This window comes from Humulus lupulus, chromosome 4 (assembly GCF_963169125.1).
Source record: "Humulus lupulus chromosome 4, drHumLupu1.1, whole genome shotgun sequence".
NCBI lineage: Eukaryota > Viridiplantae > Streptophyta > Magnoliopsida > Rosales > Cannabaceae > Humulus > Humulus lupulus.
The window spans coordinates 42922411-42947361 of NC_084796.1; the positions used below are offsets into that span (position 1 = coordinate 42922411).

The window sequence follows — 24951 nt, forward strand, 5'->3', positions numbered from 1 at the left end:
TAGGGGATTGAATAACAAGGATAAGCAAGATTCTGTGTTGGAGTTTTGCAATGTGAATAAAATTGGAGTAGGGGGTCTGTTAGAAACTAAGTTGAAAGGGAATAAAGTTCAGGAGTTGATGGATAAAAAATTTGCTAACTGGGATTTCTTTAATAGCCCTACTATTGAGGGAAGGTTGTTGATTATATGGAGGAAGGGTTTTGTTCGAGTTATAGTAATTGCTGAATCGTCTCAACATGTTCACTGTGTGGTTAAAATGGCTGGTCATGCTAATGTTTTTTGTCTCACATTTGTTTATGGTTTTAATACCATTGAAGATAGGAAGACTCTATGGAAAAATCTAGTGCAGTTTAAATTTCCTGTTTCACCATGGTTAATTCTTGGGGATTTTAACGCAGTCTTTAATGTTGATGACAGAAATGGAGGGAATCCCATTATGCAAAATGAAATGGTTGACTCTAATCAATGGTCAGCTCAGACTAATGTTGTAGCTCTCAAAAGTTATGGTTCGATTTTCACTTGGACTAACAACTAAGTTGGCACCAATCGAATCTATTCCAAGATAGATCATGTATTTGTCAATGAGGAGTGGCATGATTTCTTTCCTAACACTGCAGCTCGTTTTAGTTGGGAAGTAATCTCATATCATTGTTCATGTGTTGTTTCAGCTACAGCTACAGAGGCAATTGGGATCAAACCATTTCGGTATTACAATTTCTGGGCTGGTCATCACGATTTCAAGACCATAGTGGAGCAAAATTGGAAGAGACCGATGGCTACTAGAGGATTAAAAGGGGTCTACTTAAAACTTATGAGAGTAAAGCATTGCCTCAAGAAATTTAATCATGAAGTGATTGGTGATATTGGGAAAAGTTATCAGGAAACTAAAGCTTGTTACAGTGAGGCTCAATATTAGTCTCAATCTCATCCGAGAGACATGATTTACCAGGATCAAGAAGCTATAGCAGCTGCAAATTTTGATACTCAAGAGAAAATGTACCATAAGTTTCTCAGACAGAGGAACAAAATTACTTGGCTGCAAAAAGGAGATTCCAATACCTCTTATTTTCATGCTTGTCTGAAGAAGAGAAAAATGGAAAACAGAATAACAACATTCATTATAGACCAAGGTATGATTAATGATAATTTTTCTGAAGTTGTGGAGCATTTTCTCAATCATTTCCGCAGCTATATGGGTAGCAATAGTTCAGTCAATACCAGGTTAAACATGAGTTGTATTGAGCAGGGATCTAAGCTATCTTTAGATCAGCAACATGGTTTGATGAAACCATTCTCTTATAAGGAAATAAAAAGAGCAATTTTTAGTATTCCTGATACAATGTCTCCAGAACCCGATGGATTTCGATATGGTTTTTTTAAGAGAATGTAGTCTGTTATAGGGGGAGAAATCTGTGCTGCAGTTTCTAATTTCTTTGAGACAGGACTCATGCCTCCTTAACTTCATAATACAATGATTTCTCTTATTCCTAAACAAGAGAATCCAGCTAAAGCTATATATTACAGGCCTATTTCTTGTTGTTCAACGATATACAAGTGCATCTCTAAACTGCTGTGCTCTAGACTTGCAACAGTCCTACCTTTTCTGGTTCATCAAAATCAAGGTGCTTTTGTCCAAGGGAGATCAATTTCTCACAATGTGATGATTCTCCAAGACATCTTGAAGAACTATAGGAGGAAGAACACTTCTCCTCGCTGTACCATCAAGATTGATATCAGTAATGCATATGATACTGTGGATTAGAATTTTGTTGAAGATCTGCTTAATGCTTTAAACATCCCTGGTAGATTTGTTCAACTGGTGATGATTTGTATCAAAAGCACATCCTACTCTCTTCTTATGAATGGTAGAATTCAAGGTGGTTTTCAAGGTGCTAAGGGTCTTCGTCAAGGTGATCCCTTATCTCCTTTGATATTTGTTCTGATTATGGATTATCTAATGAGAAGTCTTCTTCTAGCTGCTCAAGACTCTAAGTTCAGATATCATCATCTTTGCAAAAGTTTGAAGTTAATAAACTTATGCTTTGCGAATGACTTGATTCTTCTCAGCAAAGGGTCCAAACAGTCCATAAAAGTTCTTAAAGAGGTCTTGGATGGTTTCAGCAATACTACTAGGCTCCATATCAATGTTAGCAAATCTCAAATATTCTTTGGAGGGGTTGATCCCAAGGAGAAGGTGGAGATCATTAGGGATCTTGGTTTGGCTGAAGGTACCTTCCCTTTAAAGTACTTAGGGGTGCCTTTAAGACCAACTAAATGGAAAGCTGAAGATTGTGGGATTATTAAAATCAAATTGAGGCTTCACACTTGGGGAAGTAGGCACTTGTCTTTTGTTGGCAAAGTTCAACTAATACATTCAATATTACTTGGTCTTCAAAATTATTGGATGAGTACTTTCATCCTTCCTCAAAGTGTTTCTAAAGAGGTCGAGAAACTTTGTACAGGTTTCCTATGGGGAATGAACGGGAACAGAAGCAGAATTCATGTGGCCTCTTGGGAGAAAGTTTGCCTTCCTAAACCTTATGGTGGTCTCGGGTTTAGAGAAGGGACCAAATGGAATCAAGCTATCTTAGCTAAATACATTTGGGCTATCAATGAGAAGAGATATTTACTGTGGGTTAAGTGGGTGAACAATGTTTATCTCAAAGGGGTATCCATTTGGTCTTATGAGTTAAAAATGGACACAAGCTGGTATTGGCGCAAACTTTGTAGATTGAGACAAAAGTTTTCCATTTCTGAGATTTTGAAGGCAGGAAGCTCAGGTAAGTTCTGTATTGTTGTTTTATATAACAGTACTCTTCCTCCTACTCAAGTTAGCTATCACAGGGCCATTTGGAGTAGTCTCAACTTTCCTAAGCATCGTTTTATGCTTTGGCAAGTAGTGAATTCTCAACTGTTAACGAAAGACAACATGAGTAAATTTCACATTGTCTTAGACTCTATACTTTGCCCTGTTTGTGGAGACCAGCCTGAAACTCATCATCACTTATTTTTTAACTGTTGCCTTTCTCGAAGAGTTGTGGAGCTAGTGTTTAAGTGGCTGGGTTTCAGAGGTTGGCCTATGGAATTTGATGGTTGGTTAAATTGGATTTCCCTGAAAGCTTCTGGCATTGTGAGACTTATTGGCATAGCATTTATTGCAGCAACATGCTATTGTCTTTGGCTGAATAGAAATAGGTGTGTTTTTGAAGGCTATTCCAAATCTGATTCTTTGATTGCTATTGATGTAAAGAGTATAGTGACATACAGGTTATTCATTGTTAAAAATAGAAAAATGTCTAGACAAGAGAGAGACTTTATACATAGATTAAAATGTAATTAGAGCCTGTGTATTTGGTTCTGGAGGAGCAGCCTGTTGCTTCTCTTGGAGCGGTTTTAGTGAGTTGAGGGTGTATTTTTCTGGTTGATTAATGAAGTTTTTTCTTCTTGATCAAAAAATAAATAAAATAAAAAATTCATATGCATTAACATAAATGACCAAATTTCCCTCACATGCCAAAATTACCACAATACCCATAAAATGCAAAGGTAGATATTACAGATGCTCTCAGCATGCTCTTCACGAAGGCATTGCATATATTCAAACTACACCTTGGCTGACATGTATTCTGGGTGGAGCCTCGCCTAATGACGCGAGTGCTTCGAGTCCCAAAATCTGGTAGGACCACCAAGTTTATAATCTTCCCCTCCCGTAGTAGCCCATACTGTTGGAGGTGGGAAATAGTGGCGAGGAAGGTGAGGTCCATCTCCTCATCGGGGAGAGCGTTCATCGCCTTAAACCTTCCGTCAAAAGAATCCATGAAGGGTGTACATCAAGAAGGACCTTAAATGAGATGTTTCAGGACTAAGGATTAGTTATGGGCGAAACTCTATTAGACAAAATGAATCGAGGACAAAAGCACTTACCAACTCTAGCAAAGTCCAGGAGTAGAGTGGGATTGGTCCTCATTGGGAAGCCATTTTCCCAGAAGAAGTAATCCTTGTAGTCTCGAGCGTGGTTCTCATTGCCGCTCAGAGCCTTGTAACTTCTCCCTATGATTGTGTGCTTCATCAAGGTGTAGTAGCCATCTTGGTCCCCCTTCTTCGGACACTGCCGAAAGCTGTAAACATATAGTATCTCAGCTGGGGAAGGGGAAGGCCAGTTCTGTCTCCTATACAGAACATACAACCCGCCCAGCACCCAATATCCATTCGGGGACAACTAGAAGGGGGCTATGCCGACGATCTTGAGGAAGTCGACATTGTATTGGTGTAATGGCAGGGTTCCAGTAGCTTGGAGATGAAAGGCACTCCATGGCCCAAGCCCATGGAGCCTCTCATGCACCCTCTCATCCTCCCGAGACAAGTGCACCAACATCTCACGGGTGTCCACACCGTAGTGGGTGAGAATCTTTTCCAAGGCACCTCGGTCTCAGAGCTTGCTGGGGATTTCCTCCGCCTTGAACCCCACGACAGTGTAGGGTTTGTTCGTTGCCATTAGACCTGCATTGGCTTCTTCCTTCGAGATGCCAACTCGAAGGGGTCTTGTTTCCCCCGGGGTGGGATCCTCTTGGACCGCGAGGGCTTGACTGCTACTAGCCACTCGTTTCCCTTTATCGGTGTGTTTCTCAGCTTCTCGATCCATCTATAGAATTTCAGCATCAAAGGCATAGAACCCTTGTGTGTGTAGATTGTTGAGTTCCTCAAACATCTGAAACAAAAAACCAAGCAGTTAGCAGCTTGCCCCAAAGAAAGATGGGTCAAAATGAGAATCTCTAAGACAAATGCTCGAGGATAAGAGAGAAGAAATTCTAAGGACAAAGGGTGTCCTCGAGGCCAAAGATTCGACACCGGAAAATACCACCAGAAATTATGAACACAGTTGGAATTTGGAAATTTTCTAGATTCCGGTCGAATGTCCAGAAAGGAATTTTTTTCCAAAGGTGTGCAGTAGGCCATTTTGACCATTCCTAACACCAAAATGTGCCTATAAAAACCTATAGAAGGTCAAAGCAGCCCCGCAAGTACCACAAAAAAGCCATTTCCTAAGCGTGCATCAAAACTCCCGAATTAAGCTCAACGAAAACACAAAACCAGTAAATAGTTACTCGAGATATAGTGTCGATAAGTGTTGAAACGAGTTCAAACATTGAAGAATCGATTACTGTTAGCCCAGAAATAAGACAAGTCTTGCCAACCATCCTGAATCGAAGAAGAAGCTCAAGAATGGTTGAAGAACTAGGATGCTTGAGAGAGAAGAGAGAGTTCTATAGATTTTGAATTTCGAATGGTATAAGTGCTTGCTAAGAGGCTGTTATCAAGTTTTTATACTCATAGAACTTGGGGTTGAAAAAACCCCACCCTGACAGTCGGATTACCTACGACGTAGGCACTTGAGAACAATCCAACGATCTGGATCGAAAAGGCATGGATCACGATCATTACCATTGGAAAAGAATACCTTGGGTATGTAACGAAAGGACGCCTAGGGTACAGATTGGACGTTTTGGGTAGCGGAATGAAATCCTCATTAATTTCATAGATTGATAGGTCCATTAATAGGGAGTCAAAATGTGGCATGACTTTTTAGAGTGAAGTCAGAGGAAGCCCAAGCATCTCCCCCCGAAGGCCTTTTTGAATTACTCCTCAGTCTAAGTCTGCACTGTCTGAAGATGAGTGAAGACTTGGGTGAAAAATATTGTCCGTGTTTTCACCATCAGACACGTGGCAATTAAGAATGATTGGTAACAAGGCAATTCATGAGGTTCTCAAAGTGTGAACTCTTCCAGGTAACCTAGTCCAGCCAAGACGTGGGTGTCTCCAAGCGAGACCACATCCTGAGGTCTGTTCTCGAGGCAGGGATGATAGTGCATGAGACCACATACCGAGAAGTTCTCCTTACTCGCCCATCTTCCAGGTTTAGAACTCTAGTCCTCAGACCCAGAGTGGCTACCAGGTGTTAGTCACTATGGGCACGGGCCACCAAGATCATCTGATAACTTTTGGTGGGCCTCGATTAGTGGTGTCGAGTTTGTACACTCGATAATTGACATTTCCCACAACGCTGCCTAACATGGGCAAACATACGCCGCACCTGGACATTCACATATATGTTTCCCATAAAGTTAGTACGCGACTTTCTGCAATGGGCCCCGTGCAATTCGCCTAGGTCGTAGTCTCTATTTAGTGCAACCCTTTTGTGTTAATTCAACAATAACACCCTAAAATGGGGGAATTTTGTATTAATGATAGATGATTAATATTAATGACCCCAGGCTCTATAAATAGGGATGGGTTATGTCCATGTAAATGGTTCAGATTTTTAGAGAGAGAAACTCTATAACTCAATGCAATATATATGTTTCTTGAGAACCACCATTGAAGCTTGCTAAAACAATCTTTAAGCTCACTAAATACCATAGAATAATGACTAGGGCGATTTTATAGCCTGAACCATGTAAAATCCATGTGTTCTTTTATATTATTTTCTTTATACTCTCAGATTTAGTTGATAGCAAAAAATGCAGTCAACAAACTTTTAAGGTAATTAAATAGTATCTTTAACATCACAGGCCCCAGAGGATGTTATGATTGGTTAAATACATATTGAAATTAGTTATGCACAAAGAGGTGAAGAATCATAATGATTTCACTAAACTCAACATAAACGGGTTAACTTTTGTTGTAGACACTTAAAAATGATCTCTTAGGGTAAAAAAAGTTTCTTTAGAGTATATAAGAGTACCCAAAAGTTTGGAGGCATTTAGAGGTATTTTGGGCCGATGTACAGGGTCAAAATTGAAGGCAACAGACATTGCATCGCTTGGCTTAAGACAACTCAGACAGGCGATGCATCGCCTACCAGGTGACGCCAGGGACGCATAGCGTGGGCCGTCCGTACGACCCCGTACAGTTATGTGTTTTTCGCTCCAAAACTTATTTTAAAATTATATAATCTCATTGGTTAACACTAATGATGGTTCCTACACTATTTAAGGGGTTCATTTGAGATTTTGATGAATTGATCACTCTACACCCTCTTTCTCTAAAACCCTCTCTATCTCTCTAACTCACAAAGATTACTAGTTTTCATTAAGATCATCATCAAGAAAGCTTGGATTGTTTGAAGACCAAGGCTTGTTAATCCCAAGACTCATTCCAACATTGTAGTAGCTTCAAGAAATCTCTCATGGGAGGCTCAGGGTAGAGTTTTTTTTGGGTATAAGGATATATTTTATAGTGTTTTGGAGAGTCATTTTGTGGAATGTATAAGTCTTTTAGTTGTGTTTGTGTAGAATGACGCTTGTGTTTGCTAGTGTTTCAAGATCATATGCAAAATAGTGAAATGGACCAAATTATGGAGATATCTTGGGATTCTAGGCATAAAATGCTGAAAGTAGAGAAACTGAATTTAGGAGATCTCTATTGGATTGATTTTGACCTTCGACAAGGTTTTCAGGCTTGAAACGTTAATTTTTGGAGTAAAAGGAGTTTGAGTCGCGACGCTACTGTAGACAGAGAAGGCGAAAATATGGGTTTGAAGAGAGTTGTGACGCTGAACTTTAAGCCGCGATGCTATTGTTTGGGCATTTTGAGCCACAATGCAATAACTTTAGGGATGCAATGCTTGGCGAGGCAGAGGCGAGATGGATTCTTCTTATACAACATGGGGCATATGTAGGCGGGCGACGACACTTCAATAGTGGGTTGCAACGCTTTAGTCGACCAATGTACAACATGGGGCCTTTTTAGCAAGGGCAAAAGTGGTAATTCAGATCTAACTCATAGGGAAACTAAATAAGCATCATTATGACAAATTTTGATAAGAATAACCATAGAGACTCAAGAAAATGCTCAGCGAAGGCTAAGGATTGAAGACTAATTATTTCTCACTGTTTTTCTTCTCTTCTTCCATTACTTTATGTTGTAGTGATGTTTATAACTAGTTTTATGATTCATTTATGTTCAGCATGAAATAATTTTCTTTTTAGGGTGTTAATGGATTATCCTTGAAGCCTTATGATTATTTAATGCAGTTTTTATGAATATCCTGTCAATATCGTAAATTATTTGATTTGTGTTTAATGCTCGTGATTGATTGGCCACCAACTGCCTGATTTATACGATTGTAACCTAAAATTTGAAAAGTGAAGGTTAAATATGCTTTAGTCAAATAATTATAGATTTTTATTGGACGAGAGTACCCGTATGATTTGTGTAGCTTAGGGATTGCGTGTTTAATGCCTGCAATTTTTTTAATTTACCATAGAGATGTAGGAAGTTTGGTTATTTGAGAAATTTATATCTCCTAATAAGAATATCATTTGCAATTGTAATCCGTTGTCACTATAGAGATAGGAATTTTGGAATTTGTACAAGAGAAGCATAGGTGGATAATTGATGAAATCAATAACCCTATATTTAGTCCATTGAATTAGAATTTTATTGTTGAGTTCTTTTATGCTCTTTATATTTAATTAATTTAATTTGTTTAGTTATTTTTGTAATTTTGTCTTTGCTAAATCAATTAGAAATAAAGATTGATTCTCTGTAATTAGTAAACAGTCCTTATGGGTTCGACATTCTACTTAATTATACTACTTGTTCGATTGTGTGCACTTGCGTATTTAAAAATCCATAAAAAAATGTTGGCGTTGGTGTCAGGGACTGTGTTATTAATATCAAAATAATTAATTTTATTCTAACTTGGTTTTTTTTTCTAATTCGGTTGGTGTCTTAATCTTGTGATTTCAGGAAACATTGGTTTATGCGACCTGTTAAACATCAGGAAATATTATCAGTGAATCCTCACATAGAAGGAACTTGCTGACAGTAGGGGTGTTCATAAAATCTCCCACACTGTACAAACTGCCAACATCGCGCCACAATTTAGAGTTTGGAACCCTTCATGATGCGGTTGCGGTTTGCATATTTGCCAAACCTCGCAGTGCGGTGTGGTTTGCAGTTTGCGATTTTAAATTTTATAAATAAGGTTCAAACCGCACCGCACCGCATCATTAGATATATTAACCTTTTTATATATCTTTTTTCAATTTTATTATAATTAAAGTTGATGCATAAATATTTATATAGTATAATATACACAATACCTAGAAGAAAATATAATGTTTCATAGGATGTTAACACATATTATACTTCAATCTAAAGAAGTTCCTCCTTAATTACAAATTTACTTCTATATTACATTTTTCTTTGTTATTAGTTTGTTGTATTTTTATTGTTTTACTAAAAGTTTATTAGTTTGTTGTACATTTAATTATTTTGTTAAACACTCTTTAGTTATGAGATATATTATGAATCTTTATCAATTATAATGTTTAATTATTAAATTATTTGGCGATAGGTATATACCGTCCACACAGCACCGCACCACACTGCATTTTTGCGGTGCGGTTTATGCAGTTTAAGGTCTATGAGGTGCGGGTTACCATTTGGAAAATTTCTCAACTGCATATGTGGTGTGGTCCAAAAAATTAGACAAAAACTGAACCACCCACACCGCGAACACCCCTAGCTGACAGAACCAAAAGAAGAAGAGGTTGGAGATTACCATGGCTGAGAATCAAGGGAATGGAGTAAACAATGCTACTAATGATGTTCCAAGGGCACCAACTACAGTTGAGATCCCAAATGTTGTAGAGGTCCCTGTTAATTAAGGACCAAAGACACAAAGAGACTATGTACTTCCCATGGTCACAGGAGTGCACTCTTGCATCCGACACCCCACTGTTGCAGCTAACAACTACAAAATCAAGCTGAAAATTCTAAAAATGGTGCAATTCATTGTCCAATTTGGTGGAATACCTACTACAGATCCAAACTTGCACATAGCTAATTTCTTAGAGCTGTGTTCAATAATCAAGGTGAATGGGGAGAGTGATGATGCAATCCGGCCGAGACTTTTCCCATTTTTACTACGGGACTTAGCGAACCAACTCAATCACTACATGGGAGGAACTAGCCCGAAATTTCCTTGCCAAGTTTTTCCCTCTGGCTAAAGCTACAAAGTTGAGAGGTGAAATAAATAATGTCCACCAGAACGATGGGGAGTCTTTATATGATGCATGAGAGAGATTTAAGGAGCTGCTAATGAAGTGTCCCCATCATAGAATTGAGAAGTGGATGTTGGTTCATAATTTTTACAATGTGTTGGGAGTTACTACTCGCACCATTATAGATGTAGCAGGAGGGGCGCTTTCATGAGCAAGAGTGCTAATGAAGCCTATGAGTTACTTGAGGAGATGACCATGAACAACTACCAATGGAGTAAAAAGAGGGAAAATACAAATAATTTGGCTGGTATGATCAAATTAGATGGCATCTCAATGCTCACAGCTCAAGTGGCATCACTAAAAAAACAGTTACAGTAGAGCAACCTTTTGAGCCTAAGCCATGCAATTATAGAGTCTATGTGAGGCATGTGGGAGCATCCATCCATTATATCAGTTTCTTGCCATGGTTATGAATAATACGCCGATGGAACAAGTTCAAGCCATTAGGAATTTCCAAAGTCCAGCCAATAACCCATTTTCGATGACATACAACCAAGGGTGGAGGAACAACCCTAACTTCTCATGGAAGAATAACCAAGTCGCAGATTAGCTATTCCCCCAATACCAACAACAATTCCCACAATCACAGCCACAACAGTCTTTCCAAAAACCTCCTCCTAGATTCTATCAACCACAGGCTAGACCATCACAACAACAATCTTTGATGAAGCCACCTGAAGCGCAACCTGATGCATTGAATTAGTTTATGATAGAAACTAGAGCATCGATGAAGAATTTGGAGACTTAGATTGGTTAGTTGGAAAGTTTAATGGAAAATAGAGCTCAAGGGGAGTTTCCTAGTTTGGATGTAGTGAACCCTAAAGAACAATGTCAAGCCATTACTTTGAGAAGCGATGCACATTATGTGGGGCCAAGACAAGAACAGTTAGTTGAGAATACTGAGTATCAACGGGATCTGAATACAGTGGGAATGAAGACTAGTGAAGAGTGGGGCAGTGAAGACAAACAAAACAAAATAATGGCACCTCCAGTGAGTATAGAGCATCACATCAAAGTCCCTTTTCCACAGAGGCTACGTAAGAACAACCTAGATAAGCAGTTTGTAAAGTTTCTCGAAGTATTTAAGAAATTTTATATCAATATCCCTTTTGCAGAAGCCTTAGAACAGATGCCTACCTATGTTAAGTTCATGAAGGGAATACTATCAAAGAAATGTAAGATGTGTGACTATGAGACAGTTGCGTTGACAGAGGAGTGCACTGCCATCCTGCAAAGGAAACTTCCATAGAAGTTTAGGGTCTGATTGGTTCGCGATTAGAAAACTGTATTTTTGAAAAGTGAGATTCTGAAATGAAAATCTGAATTAGTGATTGAAAACATGTTTCTGAAAATGTGATTGGTTCAATGTCAGTAAATTGTTTTTGAGTTTTAAAAAACGGAATATGTGATTGGGATTAAATATGAAAATATAATCCAACCAAAATAGAGTTGAATCTAAAAACTATTTTAATTTAATATTTTTTTAACAAATGTTACATGATATTAAATTTTAATTTACCAATAAATTTAGTTAAATAAAATTTAAAATTAGCTCATTGATTAAATATTAAATAATAGTTCACTCACATCTATTTTTTTAATTTTAAATTAAAGTTACATTATTTTAATTGATTAGGATTATTATAAAAAAACAGTTATTGTTTATATGGTTAAAATTTAATGTGACACTATTAATATATAAAATGCATTACTCAATTTTTTTAAAACAAAGTTATATATATAGTATTTTCATTATATACAAAACCAAAAAGATATATATAACTAATTTATACATATAACTAATTCAATTGACAATTACATCTACAAACGATGTTGGTTTCTTCAAAAGTGTAACTACATTCTACACTTCACCCGAAAGTAGTTGACACTGTCAATGTTTTTGGTGAAAACTACTAGTTACCATATCAGCTTGCATTAGCTCTTCTTAACATTCATTTCAAGATTAATTTTATAAGTTCAAAGAACTTCAATAGTGTTATCCGCATTTATTTCATTATAAAAAAAGATGTATTATACCATACTTAAATTATATTTTTCAAATGGGTTGAACTTGTTTCCTAAATTAATAACACTTTAAAAGTCATTGAGTAATTATATCAAACACTTTGTATGCATACAAATTATGTCAAACAAAAAATCTTCCACACTTTATAAGGTACACCTTATCACAACAGAAGATCACAAACAACTTTATTGATTATACAAATATGCCCATAAAAATTTGTATATAAATTAAATCATAAACTCAAAATAGAAAAAAAAATTTAAAACTCAACCATAAGTAAATTTGCATTTTCCAGTTAGAAAACAACAATAGATACCAACCCTCTTGCTTTACACAATCCCAAGCTCTTTCTATTTTTCGGTAGTAAATCTACACACTTTTTAACATTGTAAATATCACATCTTTATCTGAAATAAAGCCCAATAAAATTACATGTATATGGTGCAGTTACTCAAAGAAGCACCCAAAAATAAATATAAAAGGTACCCATTGAGGATTAAGACAAACAAGGAGTAAGAGTGAGGAATTGAAAGACATTTCTCTCCCCACATTTGGTGCTGCGATCATTCTGCAACTAAAAGCCACCATTGATGAAGAAGAAGAGAAGGCAGAACACAAGAAAAGCAACAGAACACAATAGACAGGTTTTTGGATTGAAATAAATGAAAATGTGAAATTTGCATTTTCTAATTTTAGCTTAGATTTAGAATTTAAATTTGAAAACAGTATCTGAAATCATTCAACCAAACAAGTTTTTATATGGGTCCCACTGATTTTTTAATTTCAGATTCATAAAGTTGTATTTGGATTCTAAACCAATCAAGCCCTTAGAGATCTAGTGAGTTTTACCATATCGTATAATATTGGAAACATTGACTGTAAGCAGGCATTATGTGATCTACCAGCAAGCATTAACTTGATTACATTCTTAGTTTTCAAGAGACTTGGGTTATGTGAGGCAAGACCCACTATAGTTACACTTTAGTTGGCAGACCGCTTTGTCAATCATCCAAGGGGAATCATTGAAGACGCGTTGGTGAAATTAGACAATGTAGAGTCCCAGAATATTTACTTAGCTAGCTAGATAGCAGTAGTAGTAGTTAGTATTAGTTTGTAGTATGTTAGTTACCGTGGAGTTTGGTTCAAGTCAGGACTTAGTTGGAAACTCATAGCAACAGTTATGGATTTTATAAGTTTAACCTATAGTTTAAGAATATTAATTATAACATAAGGTTTGATTAATATTGTTGGATATAGAAATATATTTATTATAACCTATTGTTTAGATAGAGCTAATAAGAGTGTGACACTTGTCATAATTATGATTATTAAGGAATTAAGTATTTTTGATGGATAGTTTTAATAAAAGAAAGAACTAGAAGCTCTAGAACCTTCCAGCAGCTGTTAGGGTCGTATTATGACTCAGTCAAAGCTGTTTATCCACTTCAAAATATGCTAAAAAAGTGCAAATACGTGTTTAATATATCAACATATGCCGATATATCGCAACATAGGGGTCGATATATCACCTACGAAAGATACGGAAAACACGTCGACTTTGCACGAACGGGGCTCGGGAATATAGGGGGAGGCGATATATTGTTCGAAGCTTGATTATTTGAATGTTGATTATTTTTAATTTAAAAATACCCTTAACTACTTGGACTTGCCTTTGAATGATTTTGACCGAGTTCTGAGCGTCTGTTGAACAAAAATTCAAATCTTTTTTATTTTATATCTATTTATTTATTCAAATTAAAAGGGGCTAGTTTCACTCCTTGAACTCTATAAATAGGACCTAGTACTCAGCCATTTTCTTCATTCTTCAAGCAATTGATCAGAGCTTCCAAGGTGCTAGTATTAATATAGAGAGATACACTTGGGTTTTTGGATAAAAGCTTTATCATTCTAAGATTTTGTAAACACTTGGGAAGTGAGATAAAGTGTGATTTCGGTATTGAGATTTAGATCAGTCCATAAGATCATTAAAGGTATTCTTATTCCTAAGTTCAATTCTTTATGGTTGTATAGTTATTATTTATTCAGATCCTAACTCTTGTTTATGATTCTTGATTAGGTATTTAAGTTCTTGAAACTTAAGGTTCTTCTTGGTAAGTTTCTTCTTGGATGGTTTAGTGTTCTTTTTATCTCTTTTTCTTTAGATTCTCATCATTTTTACTGTTGGTTTATAGGAGTGTTCTAATCCCGTTCTTGTTCCCAAATATTCCGGCTTTTGGTAAGAAAAATAGGCTAGATATATGTGTTTATATGGTATGATATGTTTTATGCTATGCTATGATATATGTTATGTTATATGTTTTATAGTCCTTGGGCATATGACTTGTTTATATAACAAGCCCCAAGAATATGTTTTATAGTCCTTGGGCATATGACTTGTTTAGCTAGCAAGCCCTAAGAATTTATGGGCATATGACTTGCTTAGCTAGCAAGCCCCGCAAATTTATGGGCATATGACTTGCTTAGCTAACAAGCCCCAAGAAGTATGATGGTCGTTGTAGTCTTATATGATATATGTTTTTTTTTTATAGTCATATGTTTTCTAGTATATGTTTATGATACAGTTTTATGCTTATGATTTATGTGTTAGTAGATTTTCCTTGCTGGGCATTAGGCTCACTCCTTTATTTTTAGTGTGATGCAGGAAAATGATTATGGAAGGCGGAAGGATTCTTGGCAGCTTGGCTTGTGTGTTGAGGATGAATGGAATGAATGGACTGCGTGTCGATCGAGGATGACGTCATTTAATCTTTTGAATTATGTTTCTTTTGTAATTCCGCAAATAGTATTTAAACAATGGAATTAAAGTTTATGTTTTATGTTTTATAAACAATGGGATCCCATACCATATTACATTTTTATTTTATATTTTTATATTATCTTGTATTTGATACATTATTTTGGGTTTTCAATAAAGTTATGTTATTTCTTATGTTTGTATCAAAATAGTAGTAGCTATGTCTAGTAGTTTTAATTGTCCAAGGTCTTAGAAATAGTTGGGTCATTACAGACAAATTCATATTTCCTGTCGATTTCATAGTGTTAGAGATTGACGAGGGTGAAAATGTGTCGATCATCTTAGGAAGGCATTTCTTAGCTACAGGTCAAGCCCTAATTTCCATTCAGAAAGAAGAGCTTAGATTGAGAGTTCAAGGAAATGGGGTGGTTTTCAATGTATTTAAGGCCATGAACTACCCTAAAGCCGGTGACAGTTGTTTTTCAGTTGATATAGTGGATAGTGTGGAAGTCACTAAGGAAATGGTTGAAGTTCCTCTCAAGTTAAGCTTAACTAAGTGTGATGTCAGTGAAGACGATAATAATGAGGCTATCGCTTACATGCACTGGATAAATTCATTTGGGCCACTGAATAAGAAAAGAGTTGAGGAACTTGGAAAAAGACCATAAAAATCATTACCTTCAATTGAGAAGCCCCCAGTTTTAGAACTAAAGTCACTGCCTGACCATCTTAAGTATGCGTATATTGGGGACAATGAAACTCTACTAGTGATTGTGTCGGTATCGTTATCTGTTATGGAAGTGAAAAAGTTGTTAAGGGTACTGCAGGCTCACAAAACGGTGATAGGATAGACTTTAGCGGATATAAGGGGAATACATCCTTCAACTATTATTCATCGTATTCTTATGGAGGAGGACTGTAAGCCTGCATAGATGCTTAAAGAAGGTTGAATCTGACAATGAAGGAAGTGGTCAAAAAGGAGATCATGAAGTAGTTGGATGCAAGGGTAATTTACCCTATTTCTTACAGCGCATGGGTAAGCCCAGTTCAGGTAGTTTCGAAGAATGGGGTATAATGGTAGTTAAAAATGAGAATAACGAACTTATCCAAAAACATACGGTGACTAGTTAGATGATTTGCATTGACTACCACAAAATTAAATATGGTTACTCGCAAGGACCATTTCCCATTGCCATTCATTGATTAGATGTTGGATATATTGGTAGTTTACACCTACTACTGTTTTCTAGATGGTTACTCTGGATACCATCAGATAACTATTGCACCAGAAGACCAAGAAAAGACAACATTTACATGCCCTTATGCGACATTTGCCTTCATAAGGATGCCATTTGGGTTGTGTAATGCTCCAACAACATTTCAGAGATGTATGATGACCATTTTCTCAAACATGGTTGAAAAGAGTATAGAGATCTTCATGGATGACTTTTCGGAGTTTGGGTCTTCCTTTGATAGTTGTTTGATAAATCTAGAGATGGTATTAAAAAGGTGCGAGGAATCAAATTTGGTGCTGAGCTAGGAGAATTGTCACTTTATGGTGAATGAGGGTATCGTTCTTGGGCACAAGATTTGTAGCAGAGGAATTGAGGTAGACCGAGCCAAGATTTCAACAATAGAGAATCTACCACGACCAATCTCAGTAAAGGAATTTCAGAGTTTCCTTGGCCATCAAGGTTTTTATAGACGGTTCATCAAGGATTTCTCTCAGATATCCAATCCTTTATCAACCCTCTTGATGAACGGTGTGTGTAATGCCCCAATTTCTTGAAGGTTTAATTGACTATTACCTTAATTGAGTTTTGAAATAAAAATACTATTTTATTTATAGAAAATCCATTGTAAATACAAACCAAACATTTAAAAAGAATGAAACTCTATAGTTTTGTAGCTATCATAAATAAAGTAAAATAAACAAACTTCAAATCCCGTCAATAAAACTATACTTTATTAAAAAAAATACTTAATAAATTCCCAATGTAGGCACGATCCCTTATAGTCATTAAATCCTTGACATGTACGCCCTCCGCCAAAACTCTTCAACTTATTGCATAGTAACCACATTTTTGCCTTTACCTGCAGCATAGAGTACCCATGAGCTAAAGCCCAACAAGAATAGCTGTGTAGGACACAACCCCATAACCTTAATCTAGGAGTTCAAATCAATAACACTAAAAATAAATATAACATAAATCATGAAAGAACGTAACCCAAGTTGAGTTGGACAAGTGTCATATAGCGTAAGCATGCAATTTCAACATATCATAAGCATGCAGTTTCGTAACATAGACATGCATTTTTAAAACGTAAGCACGGCACACAATTATCACATATACACATAAAACACATAAAGCACAATTACATGTACACTATTAAACTTAATCATACATTGGCATATTCATACATTATCATAAACATATCATATAAAACAATTGCTACAATAGAGTACGTCAAGCGTACACCATGTGTGCCGATGTCCACTCTTCTTACCTTAAAAGCAGCAGCGATCCACACACCTTAACACGTCTCTTCAATTATCCTTAGCGAGCCTAAACATGGCACATAACATCAAAGTTTAAAATCTCCAACCAAACCAAACCATATTAAAATACACTCATATTCTTTTAAAGCTGAGTGCAACAATACCCTTCAGAAAGTCTTAAAACTCTTCTACATAATGCTCCAAAAATGTACAATCTTATATCTAAAGGGTGCATTAAAATCTCTATCTTATGTGTTTCTGGGCAATTGGTGTGGTCACGCCAGTGCCTGGGCGCGGTCGCGCTCACAGAGCGTGAGGGCAATCCAGCTATGCAGCGCGGTCATGCCAGGGCTGGGTGCGGTCGCACTAGGTCTCAGATTTTAGGGATCGCAGATGCAATTTCTAAGCCTAAGAATCAAACGAAATCATAAAACTTCGATCCCAAATCATCAACTTAGCTATCCTAACATGTTTCTAACCCGTGAAACTCAGATATTATCAATCCTAAACCTATAGTAAACATTCATAATCCCAGAAACAATAAAAACAGTCTTAATACTTTAAAAACCTAGATCTGACAAAATACTTAAATAGTAAAGTTTGAACACTTACAATCAAAATCCTAGCCACAAAGCTTAGATCCTTGCTTCTTATGAGATCTCCTAGCCCTTCAAAATCCAAATTAATGATCTTCTCCACCAGCTTAGGCTTTAAGATTCAGATCAAGAATGAGAGATTGTTCTTGGTATGCTTCCCCTTTCATTTATCGCCTAAAACAAGAAGTTTGAAAAATTGTACGACATCTAAACGTATTTTACTTATTATTTAATTATTTAATATGATTTCAATCATATAAAACCAAATTACATTACTGTCCTTAACCTCTAACTTTTCCTTAATAAGTACTTAAACCCTTTGTAGTAATTTCCAATCAAAACTAATAATTTTAACTCCTTATAATTACACTTTCTATCACAAAACCCATAATTCTACTTTGACCCCTATAATTCAACTTCTATCGCAATTTGTCCCCTAATACTTGAAGAAACTAATGTGTGTGGATTGCCTGACAGAACACATAAAATAAATATACATCATAACTCATGCATACCATAGTTCATATAATTAAACACATAATATCATACAATTTACCACAATACCCTTACAAGTAGAAGCGAATATTACAACTATCCCCTCCTAAAAAGAAATTTCGTCCTCGAAATTTACTTGAAAAACTCTGGGTATTGCCTTTATCATATCAGTTTCCAACTCCCATGTTGCATCTTTGGTAGAGCCATTTTTCCAAAGGACCTGACTAACACGATCGTCTTATTCCATAATGCTTTTTCCTTCTTATCTAGAATCTTTATTGACTTTTCTTCATATGATAGGTCTGGTTACATATCCAATGCTCATAACTAAGAATGTGGGACGGGTTTGAAACATACTTGCGTAACATGGACACATGTAAAACGTTGTGCACTCGTGACAAAGCTGGGGGCATGGATAACCTATAATCCACTTCCCATATTCTCTCTAAAATCTCGAATGGTTCAACAAATCGAGGACTCATCTTTCCTTTCTTGCCAAATCTTTTAATTCTTTTCATAGGCGAAACACAGAGGAATACATGATTCCCCACTTGGAACTCAATGTGCTTATGCTTAGGATTAGCATAGCTCTTTTGTCGATCATGTGAGGCGATCATGCACACTCTTATCTTGGCAATGGCTTCGTTCGTTTCTCATACTGCCTCCGGGCCTAAATACTTACTTTCGTCCATCTCATCCCAATGAATCAGCGATCTACATTTCCTTCCGTATAGCATCTCATATGGTGCTACTCTAATAGTCGACTGATAACTACTATTATATGACAACTCTATAAATGGAAGGTACTTGCTCCATGATCCATCGAAATCCAACACACACGCTCTAAGCATGTCTTCTAGAATTTGTATTGTTCTTTCTGTCTGCCCATCTGTCTGGGGGTGGAATGTTGTACTGAATTTCAACTTGGTACCCATCGCTTTCTGTAATCCTTCCCATAACTTACACGTGAATTTTGGGTCTCTATCCAAAATGATTGACTTCGGTACTCCATGAAGTCTCACAATTTCTTGAACATAAAGCTCTGCATACTGCTCTCCTGTGAACATTGTTTTGACAGGTATAAAGTGTGCCGATTTCATGAATATATCAATGATCACCTAGATTGAATCATCTTACTTTGTGGTCTTAGGCCTCCCCACCACGAAGTCCATAGCAATCACTTCCCACTTTAATTATGAAATGTTTAACGGTTGCAACAAACCAGACAGTCTTTGGTGCTCCGCTTTCACTTGCTGGAATATGAGGCACCTTGTGACATACTCCATTACGTCCTTCTTCATTCGAGGTCAACAATATAACATCTTCAAGTCTTGACACATTTTCATAGTCCTGAGTGTAAAGAATATGAGTAGTGTTCACCTAATGAAGAATCTCCTTCTTAATCTATAAATCAGCTAACACACATATTCGCTCCTTATACCACCTATTCCACAATTACTAAAAGTAAAATCTCTGCTATTTCCATCTTGGAATCCTTGTTTATACTTTTCTATTTGTGAGTCCTTATTCTGTCCTTCTTTTATTCTGTCTAACAAAGTCAAATGTAGAGTCAAGTTTGCTAACCCCCCTACGATCAACTCTATACCTTCTTGTTCTACTTCTTCCATCAACTTGGAAGACATTTTTCTTATAGCCATTACTACTCTTGGCTTCTATGACTTAGGGCATCAACTACCACATTCGCCTTCCCTGGATGATACAATATTTCATAGTCATAGTCCTTGACCAATTCTAACAACCGTCGTTTCCTCATATTTAACTCATTTTTAAGTAAAGAAGTATATCAAGCTTTTATGATCCGTATAAATTTCACACATCTCCCCATAATGATAGTGTCACCATATCTTTAGTGCAAACACTACCTCTGCCAATTCCAAGTCATGCATCAGGTAGCATTGTTCATACTCTTTCAGCTGCCTGGATGCATATGTTATCACCTTCTCCACTTGCATCAATATGCACCCTAGTCCCTCCTTCAACGCATCACAAAATACCACAATTTTCTCATTATCTGCAGGTAGAATTAATACAGGTGTTGTAATAAGTCTATTCTTCAATTCCTAAAAGCTCTGCTCATAATCCTTAGTCCATACAAACTTGATGCCCTTTCTGGTCAGTTTTGTCAATGGCGTAGCAATCTTTAAAAATCGTTCAACGAACTTCTGGTAATACCCTGCGAACCGGAGAAAACTTCTCACCTCCGAAGCATTCTTTGGTTGTGGCCAATCCCTTACGACTTTGATCTTTACTAGGTCCACCTTAATAATATCCTTACTAACAATGTGTCCAAAGAATGCCACTTGAGTTAGCCAAAATTCACACTTCTTGAATTTCGTGAATAGCTGGTGTTCCCTTAACCTTTGCAGTGTCAGTCGTAGGTGTTCTTCATCTTCCTCTTCAGTTCGCAAATAGATTAGAATATCATCTATAAATACTATCACGAACTTATCCAAGCAGTCCTCATTAGATCCATAAATGTCACATGGGCATTGGTGAGTCCAAAAGACATCACCAAAAATTCATAATGGCCGTACCTAGTACGAAATTATTTCTCCAGAATATCCTCTTCCTTTACCCGTAACTGGTGGTATCCCGACCTCAAGTCTATCTTTGAGAACACCACCTTTCCTTAGAGTTGATCAAAGAGATCATCTATCCTTGGCAAAGGGTATTTGTTCTTGACAATGACCTTATTAAGTTCCCTATAATCAATCCACATCCGCATCGATCCGTCTTTCTTCTTTACGAACAAAACCGGTGCTCCCCAGGGTGAGTAACTTGGCCAAATGAAACCTAGGTCAAGTAATTCCTGCAGCTGAACCTTTAACTCCATAAATTCAGCAGGCACCATTCTATATGGTGCTTTTGAGATTGGCGTTGTTTCTGGTGCTAGCTCAATCATGAACTCAATTTCTCATTGTGGTGGCAATCTTGGTAAATCCTGCGGAAATACATCCAAGTAATCACGTACTATCCTTGTGTCTTATGGTCTCTGGGTTCCCGTTTCTACTATGTTAACCACACTATCCAAGAATCCCATGCATCCATGTGTTGGAAAACATTCAGAGCACGTAGCGAAAAATTTGCGTGGTGGGTCCATTGTTGTTTAATGTGAGGAACAACGACAATAAAAAAATTTCATTAATCATATAAACAATTTATATGACCAAAAAAATAATCCAGAAACATTATCATTCTATATTATTAATCATGCAACAAATATATATATAAATATACAATATATTTATATATAACATATAAATATAAAAAAATCAAGAACATAAACTTTTACCTCTTGAAGCCTATCAAGTGTCCTTGAGTCTTTTTCGTATTATTATTGATCTTCCTATCCAAAGCTTTGAGCACTCTAACCACAATCTCCCGGAGTGTTCTCTACACCTCAAGATGTGTGTGGGCACATAGAGAACATGGGTTTGCAATTTTAGGAATCACAAGTATTTCTCAACACATGAGAACTTGGACTATGGTCTGAAAATGGCTAGAATAAAGAAGAAGAAGAAAGAGTTTTGTCTGACAAAAACTCTGAGAACTATTTTGAATTTTGTATTGTGTTGTATTGTTCAATCCTCCTTTTTCTTCTCTTCTTCTTCTATATCATATATATAGAGATATTTCTATTACCTTATTATTCCTTATAATAATAGCAATATTATAAAATATCATAATGATGATATGATTTGATTTAGGTAAATATGTAACTTAACAAATTTGAAAAACTATTTTCAAATTATTAAATAATTAAATAAATAATATAAAAGCTATACAGATACAATATCTGTATATGTGGTACATGCATGGCACAGTCCTTGGACTGTGCCAGGCGTGTACTTCTATTTCATTTTTCAGGGATTTTGCATTTTTCTTTTGTTTAATTATTTAATTAAAATGTATCTCCCACAAAATAAGGTGTTAATCTTTTTAAGGAAAAGTTGACAACCATATTTCAAAATATAAATTTTAAATTCAAAATTCAAGATTCAAATTGATGATTATCATTATCTTCATCTTTTAAAATTAAATAAATCAAATACTATTTTTGACTTACCAATTTTATTTTCTCCCACTCAAATAAAGTAATTAATTTCAAAATTTTATTTATTTATAAATATATGAATTTCAAAATTTACATATTTAAATTAATAATTATATTTTTGAAAATTAATAATTAATTCTAAATTAATTATTCAACCTCAATTATCATATAATTGCATACTTGATCCGAAGAATAAAATTCTTCTCAAATTCCCAAATTATAGTTATACACTTGTATCAACTCTTACCTTGATATGTTATTGATAGAGCCACCCTGGGGACCTATAAAACTATAATATCAAGCTCCAATAAATATTACATTATTGATTAGAGTTATTTGATTAATAATTATATTTATTAATCTCATGATTACTCACTTGAAAATATGAGATTGAACTCTTGATAATTATAGACATGTATTTACTGAGTACTTTATTAAAAATTAAAGTGTCTATTGATATAATCATTACATACAGCGTTAATCCTCTATTAATGGTTCATAATTAAAAGGGAATAAAATTATCGTTTTACCCATTTAGTTATATCTTGTTCCTAGAGTACCATTGACTTTACTAGCGAAGGTTGTGTCACAACAACTTTGCGATGTGAGCGCTCATAACCTTTTCTGTTCCAAAAGCCAACCCAATAGGGAACCATTATTCAATCTATAAGAAGGTATAGATTACAAATCTGTTAAACTACGACCCTAGCCATATACATCATTGAGTCCCCAAAATAATTGTTCTTAACCTGATCATTCTACCAAACCTTAACACATGAATCAAAGGATCACATGACATATATAGGAGTTCATAGTAACCTCAGGATTAAGATCATCTGTATATGATCATCATTTGACGTGTTTGATTAATACTATGAAACGATGTTTAAACAAGTATTATCAAATCACATCTGGTTCAGTTCTATATATCACTATATATAAAGGACCTCAACTAAAGTGTCCTAATACACTAGTAACCCGGATCTAGGTTACATGTATTCATAATACTAGTGGACCATACTAGCAGTAATTAATCTAAAGATTCCATAACTTTATTTTACTGTGAACTGTTTCAAGTTTATTATCTTAATCTCGATCCTCTCGCAACTATATGAGATTAAGACCACATATATAAACTTTGGAATTTTCTAATATTCACCTAATATTATCATATAATATCAGACATAGTCTATATATATAATAATTGAATTCAATTATTTATTTCATTTAAAACATTTGTCAACTACAAAGGCTTTAAGGGCACTATTCCCAAAAATCTCCCACTTGCCCTAAAGAAAATTGAGGTATCTCTGACAATATGTCAATCATATTCTCTTGACCAATTTTGTTTAACAAAGTCTTTGTAACCATTTTGTAAGAAACTTTTTTGAAGTTATCATCAAGATTATTACATCAATTATGTAAAATTTTCTTGTATTCAATGATACTTCATTTCATGTGATTTACCCTCTCATGATTTCCAGTTCTTCTAGAATAGTTGTATCTCCATTGCTTTCGCAATGAGATACTAGTTATTTATTTTAGTTTAAAACCATTTCCAGAATGACAAATAACTTAACTAAATCAACTAGCCTATTTAACTACTCGTAGCTGTTATATATCGGCTTTTTGTGGTGAAACATATAAATTTGAAATGTCTAACACATTTCTAGATTTATGTGTTTCCTCCACAGTTATGGAATCTGATCCTGATATCAATCTTTGAAGATTTAATATCACATCATCCATTGTGATTTTAGGTCTCTGCCTAAATGCATAAACATATATTCTCTATTATATTTAAGATACTCAAAACTAAGTCCTTATAATTATTCAATGACTCATTCCATAATGGATTGAGAACTGCTGACTATTCCCATCGATTAACAAATGTCAATTCGAAAATATAACATTTGATACATTAAACAGTCTATCACTAAGTTGTAGGAATAACTGTCTCATGTCCTCTTTTCTAGTAAAAGAATAAATGGACATTTATTATTTAGATAATACATCCTCCTTACTGGGAAGGCAAAAATTCTTTCTTGGATTTTGTAAACTAAAGTATTTAAGGTTCTTATCAATATAAGTTGCTTGAGACAGAGCCTAAGGATTGTTCATTCAATCTCTATAGAATTGAATGTACATAATGTTGACCTGTGAAATTGGCCAACGGTCGTATGTACAATATACGACACCTCTTGAACGAAATAAATATAATAAATGACAGAGTACAAATATCTTAAACAAACACCAGAAATTTTATAGTGGTTTAGCCATGTTCTGATGAACAGTAATAACCTAATCCACTTAGCTTTTAGTATTGAATCACTCGACAATTACACCGAGGAACAAAAGCATTCACTCGTTTCTAATTTGCCTGAATTTCTCCCCAAATATTCTCCAGTTCTCAAAAATTCCAGAAAAAGTGATC

The 24951-nt window shown here is 35.6% G+C and overlaps 2 protein-coding genes and 1 non-coding gene across 3 annotated transcripts; 2 read left to right on the plus strand and 1 right to left on the minus strand.

Annotated features, from left to right (window-relative positions):
• Positions 1 to 937: 937 nt before the first annotated feature.
• On the plus strand, positions 938 to 1390 carry LOC133832123 (uncharacterized). The gene has a single exon (XM_062262507.1). It carries the CDS (start codon positions 938 to 940, stop codon positions 1388 to 1390), a length of 453 nt encoding a protein of 150 aa, XP_062118491.1.
• Positions 1391 to 1822: 432 nt separating this feature from the next.
• LOC133832124 (uncharacterized) lies at positions 1823 to 3340 on the plus strand. The gene has a single exon (XM_062262508.1). It carries the CDS (start codon positions 1823 to 1825, stop codon positions 3338 to 3340), a length of 1518 nt encoding a protein of 505 aa, XP_062118492.1.
• A 6683-nt stretch (positions 3341 to 10023) lies between these two features.
• Positions 10024 to 10130, minus strand: LOC133833697 (small nucleolar RNA R71). The gene has a single exon (XR_009893064.1). It is a non-coding gene; the product is annotated as a small nucleolar RNA R71 (small nucleolar RNA).
• Positions 10131 to 24951: the final 14821 nt, after the last annotated feature.

Excerpts from the sequence above, each read along its gene's own strand:
- LOC133832124 (XM_062262508.1), top strand. The coding sequence starts at position 1,823 with ATGATTTGTATCAAAAGCACATCCTACTCTCTTCTTATGAATGGTAGA.
- LOC133832123 (XM_062262507.1), top strand. The coding sequence starts at position 938 with ATGATTTACCAGGATCAAGAAGCTATAGCAGCTGCAAATTTTGATACT.